Here is a 12,115-nt window from a genome sequence, read left to right on the forward strand (position 1 = left end):
AAGGGTTCTCCAGAAATGGTGTGGGGGCGATGGATCTTTGAGGATCTCGATGCCAATTTTGTTCACGCATGTGTTAATGTCACACACCTCCGTCGTCATGCCACAAGAGGTCGTGAAATTGGAGCAGTGGAAAAGCGTAAGTACCATTTGCTCTTTCGGATCACGTTCACATTACGACGAATGGTTTCAAACGGTTCCTAGGGGGTCCCACCCTGTACACCCGAGCAAAAATCGGGGTCGCATTGCAGTCCAGAGGGCGTGAGATCATGTTCAATGTAGTTTCATTCCCGTGATGTCCGTCTAGAAGGGCTGTATCTCCCACGTCAAAACCGCCAAAGGTTGTCAAGAACGTCGTACTTTTGTTCATCGTGCTGCAAACTGCCGCCTTCGACACCGAAATATGCGGTACTCAACGTACCGAGGAAAGGAGTGGCTTCATTGACGCCCTTCATGCAACCCTATGTGGTCTTTTCGTTTAGATTCTGAGCGGTGGTGTACCCCGCGATTTTCACGCTGGGCGTCGCGGTTCTGCCTTCCATCGCAGGGGCATCAAAAGAAGGGGTTAAATATGGGTCAAAGGTCCTGTGACCACCTCATGGTGTGATTCTTACGCTGTTGCGTTGGACTGGATTGTGGTACCAATGTGACATCATTAACCCACTTTACACGTCACATGAACTTCTGATATCTGGACTTTATCCGCACGTTTCGGAACCTTAGTGTTTGAAGCGGCCTCGGGTCCGAGGGTAACGTCGCAGGGTGCACCCTTATGCGCCATTACGGAGGAAGGCCGTAGGCACCTTCGAGCCAAATTTCAAACCTAAATGATGGAACGGAAGCCAGTTACAGGGTTTCGAAAAGTGATCCATTAATTGTGCTGCACAGTATATATCCGTAGCACAAAAGCTTCAATATTGATCTCTCTGCTCTTAACGAGAATGCAGTTAAGATTCCAGAGAAATTTCTGACTGCATGCACTAATAGTTACCCTACAACTTATCTTGGAAGATGGGGAAACTTTAACAGAAGTCAGGAAGCGATTACAAGACAAGGAATTTTATTAAATGAATGATCGTCCCCAGATTCATACGGGTAGCACTAGTATCTGCATCTGGATGACTTTTCCAACGTAGCATAGATCTATTTTATACATACCTAAATTAAGACCCTTACCCGGCCGCAGTTTGTCCGCATGTTCGGGCTAATCTGAGGAGTTACTGCAGGGATTTCTGTATGGTTTTCACTAATAGATTCATGAGGAAGGTTTGTGTATGTAATTTTTAAGTATTTCAAACTACGGAAAACTCAACTCCCTACCGCTGTGAAAACTAAACCATTACCATCTACTGGTGAAAGTCAGAACTCTAGAATCACTGCGTGAGTTGTTGCTATCATGAAGCTCACATGAGCCATCAACTGCCTAAATGACCTACGATGCATGACTTATCTGATATTGAGCTAATAAGAACCAGTTTTTTGGTATATAGTTAATGATTAATGTAATATTCGTTTACCTAATGATGCCCTCTGAATTTTAATAGTGACTATTCAGTGGCCCTAAACGAAATTACCGCTGTGTCAGATAAGCTGCCCAATCATACGTCTTTCGTGCTGCTTTGTGAAACCAGAGCTGATCGCTAGGAAATTATATACATTAATCTTCCTTGTGAATAATTATGAGTAAACTTGTACCAAAACCCCAACAGTAGTTCTTGAAATTTGCCTACTTGTAAAGTCGACGCTTGCTAATTCGAACCTAGATCAGTCGAATTTCTCGATTAATCACACTAATTGTCCTGTGTCAGGACAACTCGACAAATCTAAGAAATTATTTGTATCTTTGCACTCTCGCCAAATAGAAGCGACTGTCATGACAAACTGCCAACAGTGTTATTCGAAGTTTGCGACTATCTTACACTCGGTTATTCGAATTTTTCCGTCAATTGTTTCGACGCTCATCTTTTCGCGACATTCGTTTCTTTAATCAAAAATTAAAAATGCCGCTAAACGTCCCGCATGCTCTCCGCAGTCGTAAACTGTGCTGTCTGTGTAACAGATTTCTGAGCGATGTCAGCACATCTTCAAAAGGAATTCCATCATCGACTGGGAGTCGTGTGACAGTGCACACAAAGCAGCCTAATATATAGAAGGGGAAGGAGTTCATGGGCTCTGCGTAGGTTAGGGCCTCTCAGTTAGGGTACTATAAAATTTTTTTGTACTCTGTCTTAAAAAGCGTAGAATTTGATCGGCAGTTCTTACGCCGTCCTCTGGAATTACACACACACACACACACACAGACACACACACACACACACACACACACACAGACACACACACACACAGACACACACACACACACACACACACACACACACACACACACACACACAGACACAGACACACACACACACACAGACACAGACACAGACACAGACACAGACACAGACACAGACACAGACACAGACACAGACACAGACACAGACACAGACACAGACACAGACACAGACACAGACACAGACACAGACACAGACACAGACACAGACACACACACAGACACACACACAGACACAGACACAGACACAGACACACACACAGACACAGACACAGACACAGACACACACACACACACACACACACACACAGACACACACACACACAGACACACACACACACAGACACAGACACAGACACAGACACACACACACACAGACACAGACACAGACACAGACACACACACACACACACACACAGACACAGACACAGACACACACACACACACACACACACACACACACACAGACACACACACAGACACACACACACACAGACACACACACAGACACACACACACACAGACACACACACAGACACACACACAGACACAGACACACACACACAGACACAGACACACACACACACAGACACACACACACACAGACACACACACACACAGACACACAGACACACAGACACACAGACACACAGACACACAGACACACAGACACACAGACACACAGACACACAGACACACAGACACACAGACACACAGACACACAGACACACAGACACACAGACACACAGACACACAGACACACAGACACACAGACACACAGACACACAGACACACAGACACACAGACACACAGACACACAGACACACAGACACACAGACACACAGACACACAGACACACAGACACACAGACACACAGACACACAGACACACAGACACACAGACACACAGACACACAGACACACAGACACACAGACACACAGACACACAGACACACACACACACAGACACACACACACAGACACACAGACACACACACACACACAGACACACACACACACAGACACACACACACACAGACACACACACACACACAGACACACACACACACAGACACACACACACACACAGACACACACACACACACAGACACACACACAGACACACACACAGACAAATTAAATTTACGATGTAGGTCAGTTAGGATGATACACTGAGTGTATGAAGTTCGATTTGGCATGGATAGTATGATCAGGAGAAGTCACCACAGTGACAAGTTGCCATGCACTTTCCACTGGATCATGGTGACTAAGCTTGGGCTGCATACTGAGATGTCTACAATGGAGTAGGTACTAAAACGTGTTAGTTCTCCTGTTTTTAGTAAGCAGAGTTTTGCTTTATCTTTTACAGGTAGCACTGCACCCGCAAACAATTGTGTGCATTAGTATGACCGGTTTGGCTACTTGTGCTGCAAAGGTCGCTATCTCTTGATAGAAGTATTCATCATCTAGTGGATGGATATTGTATATTATTATCTTTCCCGATGTAACTATTGCGCTTCTTGTCTGATGTTTGGAGGTAGCGGTTCGCTGTAGATGCTAGAATGTATTTGTGTGCCTACGCCTCCAGACACTGTGTATTAAAACAGTTATTTCAATAAGCGAGATAATGTTTAATACTACGGAGGTGGTCTAAGAAACGTGATTCTTGTATTACAAGATCTACTATACGGTAGTTTACCATCAGCTGAAGCTCTGCCAGGTAGCAGTATTGTCGGTTACAGTTTCATTGTAACAACACTAAAGAGGATGAAGCAAAGACAACCAAGGTGAAATAATGCAGGCACTGTAGTATGAGCTACCTTTGTGCGTCCTGTAAGGTTGATGTAACATTTATAAATGTGGTTTCTTGCAAATGTGAAAGGGGGGGACGGGGCGTGTCCGGTTTCGTTAGAACTGCCAGATCTATTTTGGTTTGGTTTTTTTCTTTTCAGTTCGTTTTGTCTTCGGCGGTTTGAGTTCGTATGCAGTTTTGCATCTTTTAAGCTCTTTATTGCTTTACGAACAGGTTACTCCGTGACCCACCCGTCTGTGCTCTTTCATCCAGCGGCTTGGGTGTTACAGCTTTGCGTATGGAGGAACTCGCCTTGGATGGTGTCCTCACCCCCGTCTGTCCCAGAGACAGTCTAGGTGTTCCTGCTGCACCAGCATGGTGCTCTCAGTTGGTGCTATAGGTCTGGAAATGGTATTTTCTGGCCTCTTCTTTGGAGGGGTGGTCGAGAGATTTGTATGGCTGTAAGATCTACCAGATAGAAAACTGAACACAGTGCTTGCAGAAGTCGTGACCTTACCCTCAGGGTAAATGGTCAAGCATTTTGTGTTCTATGAAATTTTCTCCTGAGCACGGTTTAGGCTCGTGAACGTGGATGGAGTGGCCTGAACTATTAATTACACATGGAGATTGCTCGAAAAGTTCTTTTTCGTGCAAAGCCCTTCCGCAATTTCAACAGATAGATTGGTTCAAAAATGGCTCTGAGCACTATGGGACTCAACTGCTGTGGTCATAAGTCCCCTAGAACTTAGAACTACTTAAACCTAACTAACCTAAGGACAGCACACAACACCCAGCCATCACGAGGTAGAGAAAATCCCTGACCCCGCCGGGAATCGAACCCGGGAAAACAGATTCAACGGTGCGGTAGGACGACATGTGACTGAAGTGTAGACACCGAAATCATCTCTCATTGGTGGGGAAACTTAACGTTTAACACTGCATCTGTAAACCGTAACTTCAGTTTTCTTGGTTAATGTGATCCCATCAGAACCAAGCATAAAAGCGCCTGTGTGTACTGTGTTGTGATTTAGGTCTTTGTGGATTCGACAGATTAAATGGACTCGTCGTCTTGCTCATTTGAGCATGCAGTTCATTGTGCGCCTCTTGTATCCGATTTGAGAGGAAGATGATTCTTTGGCTCATACTGAGATTTTTGTGTGTCTTGAAAACGAGAGAAATGTCATCCAGTTCGTCACATTGCAGGAGTGCTTGCGATCCCGTGGACGTTGTTATTTTGATAAGCAAGGGTCTATTACTAGTTTTTTCTGTGCAGCTACCTTGCCGACCTCATCCTGTGTGTTCGACAACGTATAATGACGTTTTTGCAACGGAATCTGTCAGTTCGAGGACTTAAAGAATTTGTCGGCTCCATTTCTCTGTGCTTGTCGCTCATCCCTTCCAACGGTAAGACATTGGAACGCACTGGATTTAAAAGTTTCTGCATTGAACGATTTCTTTCTATCGGCACAGCCGAATCACTGCAGCCACTGTTTTAGGTTTGATCTGCGAAACATCCGCTCTGATGACACCGACAACAATCAAGGCTACTGCTCACGGGCGCTGCCCAGCTGCAGCTAGTATGTGGCATAATGACCATTGCTGGGAGTCATGGTGCCACCTGTGTCCTGGTGCACCTACTACTCGGCATGTGAGGCTGTGGCATCAGAAGTGCTACCCCTGTGTTTTCAGGGGACGCTGTGGAGAGGGCACATGATTAGCACAACTGGTTGGTATTGGCTTCTAAACGAATTTTTGTGTATACTTAGTTATTGGGCGCAGAGGATCTTCTACACTGCAGGCAAGTAGCGTTATGTTTGGCGTCCTTCCCCAACCCATTTGCACTACATGAAAACTCAAAATAGGGGAAAAATTACTTGACCTGAAAAGACTGTATGGAAATATAGGAGAAAGGTGTAAATAAAGGAAAGAACCATCCGGGGAAATAGCTGCGTCAACATGGAGGAGCGTCACCATGGGTTCTATAGCAAGACGACCAAGAGTAGGATAGGAGAAATGAAGGGAAACGAAAGAAGTTCTGCAAGGTTGGGACCTTGTGCTCGCAACGTATGTACTCACGAAAGAGTAGTGAGCCCGATGAGGGGCATAGCGAAAGTAAAGGGATGTACTCCAAGGTGGCAAAAGTTACGGGATTCCTCCCAATATACAGAGGGGGTCCAAAAAATGTATCCACTGTTTAAAAGTCCGTAACTGGCGAACTAATTTGCGGAGTTGTCTCATCTTTGGTAGTGTAATAGTCTGTAGTTCCGGCAATCGCCACACAAGCGTTGTATTGCGTTGTTTTGTCAGATGACTGTCACCAGATAGTGTTTTGTTCTTAGTTGCACTTACTCGAGTGAACACGGTTGGCGCAAGGCTTACATTGGATGAAAGGAAGTCAGTTTTGAAGTGATATTTTAAGTACGAAGACATTAATGAGGTTCAACGGCAATGGCGAAATGAGTATCAAAGAGAGCCACCTACACGTTTAACGATTCGTCGCATTCGAGACAAAGTTAGAGCCGAAGGCTGTGCTAAACATTTACACAAACAACGATCTGGACGATCTGTAATAGTAACAAGTCTAGCTAACTCCCGTCGTGTGTTACAACAACTCACTCGCTCACCACAGAAGTCAGACAGTGTGCCCGTGAAACTGGAGTGAGTCGCTCAAGTGTTCGGCGAATTTTGAAGACAGCAAAGTGGAAGTGCTACATCCCACGATTGCTACACGCAATGAACGAGGACGACCCAGATCGTAGAATGGAGTACTGCGAGTGGTTTACTAACATGGTGCGCAACGATGGAGAGTTTGCAGAGATGATTGTGAGGTCTGATGAGGCACAGTTCAATCTCAGAGGTACAGTAAATCGCCACAATTGCATCTACTGGGCCGCCGAAAATCCGAACGTCCATGTAGACAAAGTCGTGAATTTTCCAGAAGTAAATATGTGGTGTGGGTTGTCTCGCCGCGGCTTGAGTGGGCCATTCTTCTTTAACGGCACAGTTACCGGTGAGGTGTACCTTCAGAAGCTTCAGACATCCATTTTACCTGCTATTGGAGACTTATGGATACGGAAGAGTTTACTTTCAAGAAGATTGTGCCCCAGCCCACTACCAAAATCGTGTTAGGGCGTATCTCGACGAAACTACCAGGAAGAGGGATAGGCCAGAGAGGTGCTGTGGAGTATCCACCACGTTTCCCAGACCTAACTCCTCTGGACTTTTACCTGTGGGGAACAGTAAAGGACGTCGTTTATCGACAAAAACCACGCACATCGCATGAACTTCGACAATCGATCGTACATTCATGTGCAAATATCCAACTGAACACGTTGCAATCAGTAGTTCGTGCTGCAGTTCGGTGGCATCGTTTGTGTGTGGATGTTAATGACAATTTCGAACACCTACTGTGATATCTTTAAGTTGGACTTGAAGCTATACTTTCACCAAAAATGAGAACTCCGTCAATTACTTTGCAAGTTATGGACTTGCAAACAGTGGATACATTTTTTGGACCCTCTGTAACGTCTGATCTCCTTTAGCTCTGTGGGATGTACCATCTCGACATGGCATTGACTGAAATCGTTGAGAGTCCACTGCAGAAATACGGATCCACGCTATAGTCTTCCATAATTTAGAAAGTATTGTCAGTGGAGGGTGTTGTGCACGAACTGACCTCTCGATTAAGTCCCATAAATGTTAGATGGAGTGGGGTGGCCGAGCGGTTCTAGGCGCTACAGTCTGGAACCGCGCGACTGCTGCGGTCGCAGGTTCGAATCCTGCCTCGGGCATGGATGTGTGTGATGTCCTTAGGTTAGTTAGGTTTAAGTAGTTCTAAATTCTAGGGGACTGATGACCTCAATGTTAAGTCCCATAGTGCTCAGAGCCATTTGAACCATTTTATATGGCCGTTCCATTTTAGATCACTCCTAATGACTACTCCCAGATAATTCACAGAATTAACTGCTTCCAGCTGCTGACCTGCTATATTGTAGCTAAATGGTAAAGGATCTTTCTTTCTATGCATTCGCAGTACATTACACTTGTCTACATTGAGATTCAATTGTCATTCCCTGCACCACGCGTCAATTCGTTGCAGATCCTCCTGCACTTCAGTACAATTTTCCATTGTTACAACCTATCGATATACTACACCATCATCTGCAAAACGCCTCAGTGAACTTCTGATGTTATCTACAAGGTCATTTTGTATATTGTGAATAGCAGCGGTCCTACGACACTCCCCTGCGGCACACCTGAAATCACTAATACTTCGGAATACTTCTCTCCATTGAGAATGACATGCTGCGTTCTGTTATCTAGGAACTCTTCAATCCTTGTTTGCCAAATAATTCGCTCTAACTGTTTAGAATGTTCAAGTGAACGACAATTGGGGGTCCACTGACAGTACATCGTTGTCTGGGAACATGGAGTCTATGAATGGCTGGAAATGGTCTCCAGGTAGCCGAAGATAAGCATTTCAAGTCAATGATCGGTTCAATTGGTCCGGAGGAATCTGTCTATTACATGTTCACAACAGCCCACAACACTATGGAGCCACCACCAGCTTGCACAGTATTTTGTTGACAACTTGGGTCAACGGATGTGTGGCGTCTGCACCGCACGTGAACCGTATCATCAGCTCGTAGCAACTGAAATCGGGACTTATCTGAACACGCCACTATTTCCTAGTTGTCTAAAGGCCAGCTCATGTGGACACGGGCCTAGGAGAGGAGCTGCAGGCGACGTCGTGCTGTTAGCTGGTTTGTTTTTCTACATTGAGGACGAGTATCCAGTTTTGACGCCCGCTATGTCAACCAAGGTCTTTAGTTGGTTTTTACGAGCGAGAGAAGAGAGTCAGAAATACCTAGTGTCGGTCGTATGTTGCTATAGCCCATTAACTCTACACTGTCTTCGTACGTCTCACATTGATTTCTGTGAATATTTGACGCAGTATTGCTTGTCTTAGCAGTGACAGCTCTAAGCAGACGCTAATGTTTTCTGGTAAGTGAAGGCCAGAGGTTACTGCGGTGTCCGTCTTGAGAGGTAATGCGTGACATTTGCTGTTCTCGGCACACTTGACACTATCTCAGAATATTTAATTCCCAACGATTTTCGAAACGGAATGTACTGTGTGTCTAGCTCCAGCTACCATTCCGCGTTCAGTCTTAATTCCCGTCTTGCCGCCACAATTATGTCCGAAACCTTTTTAAATATATCACACGAGTACAAATGACAGCTCCGCCAACGCATTGCCTTTCTATACGCTACGTGCGCGGTTCTACCGCCATCTGTATATGTGCTTAACGGTATCCCATGACTTATCACCTCAGTGCAAAATGCCGACTAGCAATAGCGAGTAAGCCTTTTACGAAAATAAGTGTCACTGAATATACCGGGTGATTAAAACGTCAGTATAAATTTGAATCTGAATAAATCACGGAATAATGTAGATAGAGGGGTACAAATTGACACATTCTTGGAATGACATGGGGGTTTTATTAGAACCAAAAAATACAAACGTTCAAAAATGTCCGACAGATGGCGCTTCATCTGATCAGAATAGCAATAATTAGCATAACAAAGTAAGACAAAACAAAGATGATGTTCTTTACAGGAAATTCTCAATATGTCCACCATCATTCCTCAACAACAGCTGTAGTCGAGGAATAATGTTGTGAACAGCACTGTAAAGCATGTCCGGAGTTATGGTGAGGCATTGACGTCGGATGTTGTGTTTCAGAATCCCTAGAGATGTCGGTCGATCACGATACACTTGCGGCGTCAGGTAACCCCAAAACCAATAATCGCACGGACTGAGGTCTGGGAACCTGGGAGGCCAAGCATGACGAAAGTGGCGGCTGAGCACACGATCACCACCAAACGACGCGAGCAAGAGATCTTTCACGCGTCTAGCAATATGGGGTGTTTTTTGGGCTCTAACAAAACCCCATGTCATTCCAAGCATGTGTTTCAATTTTTACCCCTCTGTCTACATTATTCCGTGGTTTATTAAGTTTTCAAACTTCTGACTGATCACCCGGTAAATTATATGCGTAGTTACAGAAAGTATTATGATGCTTCATTGTTGCTGTTACACCGACTTGCAGGCATGGTCAGCCTGAAGTGAAGAGTCATTGATTTTTTAAGGGACGGAGAGTGTCTTTGCTGAGTGCCTACTTTTATTCCAGGATATGCATGTGACTAAGTACGTTCCTATTGATAAAATTTGTTTGTATTATGATCCTTATGGTAAAAGAAGTCAGCATAGTTTTGATGAACACATTCAGAATGCGAAAATAATGCAATTAGCCAACCACTCTGCTGACTTTTTTTAGAAATTCTGGTTTGTTTTTCCACATTTAGGACGAGTGTCCAGTTTTGACACGCACTATGCCAACCAAGGTCTTTAGTTGGTTTTTACGCCTGAGAGAAGACAGAAATACCTGAATTGTTTAAATCTTAATAACTGGAGTTTCGGTGGTAGGCAAACCAGTTACAAGCAGGTTTCGCAGTGGTTGGTGTGAAGGGCTGTGAATTATAGTTCTGAAGCTCTGGTTCGCTAGTTGAGTTTTATGGCCAACGTACCCCTCTGCTCCGAACAGGAGACTTGCTCGGTAGGCCAGCCGGCAGCGGCGTGCGCGGGCACGTCCAGCTCCACCACCAGACGCACCCCGCGCTCTCTCGCGAACTCCGCCAGCCGCGACACGTCGTCCATACTGTACACCTGCCGGCAGGGACATAGAGAAAGGTCAAGGTGTAATCCAGCTGCAAAAGTGAAGAAAAGAGGAGGAGGAGGAGAAGGGACGAAATAGAACAGATGAGGAGGGAAGAAGAATAGAGCAAAATGAGTATAAACGGCAAGAAATAGGACTGTAGGATACAAACAAGAATCCTATAAAAGAATATATCTATAAACTTAGGAACAATGTGTTTAGTTACTGTTTATATGTGCGTCCTGTAATATCCAACTCTCTGGGAAAGTCTCTAAACAAATTCTGTTCCTCGATATTTCTAAAAACGATAGTCATTTCCGTGAAGCACCTATTTCGTTTTGCCCCCTAAAGAGCACATGAAAGAAGCAGCTAGCTTCAGTCTTCTAGGTCCTGTGCCTAATATTGTCATCTCCCTATCATGGGCCTGTTATCTTTATGGTGGTACGAGTGTTTCCATTCTTGCTTGGATGTTGGCGGAGAACATCTTTAACACAGATTTTAAACTTCTTTCTAAAATATGCTTATTGAACTAATAAAAGTAAATCTACTTAAGCTGTTAATTACATACTTAAGAATGAAAATGTACAACAAAAATGTAAGAAAGCGATGATGTACGTTGAGTTTCTTCATTCATATCCCTTTTAGCGCAGGGACCGGTTTTATGTGCGACCTCCAAGCTACCTGACCGACGTGTAGGAAGATTCCAACCTCGTTTCCGGTCAAAATAGGGGTCAGCATTCGGAGACTGGTATCTGTAGATTTCTATGGTAGACTGATCACTTCAAACACCACCGACCGTTTGATCTCCCATCACAATGGATTTCCGCGTCTGCAGCCCTTATCTTCCTTAGGGTGATCCCCGTCCGTGTCTACTCCGCATAAATACTTTTGTTACCGTGTCACGAGTCTTAACGCCACAAAGCGGCATCCAATCTCGCGGTGGACAGTGGTCATAATGTTTTGGCTTATCAGAGTATGTGATGTTTGCGTGCGTGGTATTCTAGCTCTTTTGCCCTGCAGTTGTCTTTTTGTGGTTTGAATTCCAGAAATCACATACAATGAAAATAATGGAGGAGCTGCAAATTTCTGTGTTATCACTAAAAGCAAGGAGGAAAACTTCTCAACATCGTAATACGTAGTGAATCGATTAATTTCTTCAGGTGTTTCGCTTGCGTATAATAACCACAGCAAATCCATGTATGTTCTGCCCTTCATACATTTAACTCAATATTTGCAACAAAAAGCGAAGATAAAATACAAACGACAATCGATATTT

The 12,115-nt window shown here is 44.6% G+C and overlaps 1 protein-coding gene across 1 annotated transcript in view; it reads right to left on the minus strand.

Moving 5' to 3' along the window:
• The window catches only part of LOC126484066 (probable beta-hexosaminidase fdl), a 776,181-nt gene that overhangs the window by 64,103 nt on the left and 699,963 nt on the right, over positions 1–12,115 (minus strand). The window contains exon 7 of the mRNA XM_050107427.1: positions 10,712–10,850. Coding sequence (XP_049963384.1) covers positions 10,712–10,850 — 139 coding nt within the window. The remainder of the gene's footprint in view (positions 1–10,711; positions 10,851–12,115) is intronic.

Source organism: Schistocerca serialis, chromosome 6 (assembly GCF_023864345.2).
Source record: "Schistocerca serialis cubense isolate TAMUIC-IGC-003099 chromosome 6, iqSchSeri2.2, whole genome shotgun sequence".
NCBI classification, from domain to species: domain Eukaryota; kingdom Metazoa; phylum Arthropoda; class Insecta; order Orthoptera; family Acrididae; genus Schistocerca; species Schistocerca serialis.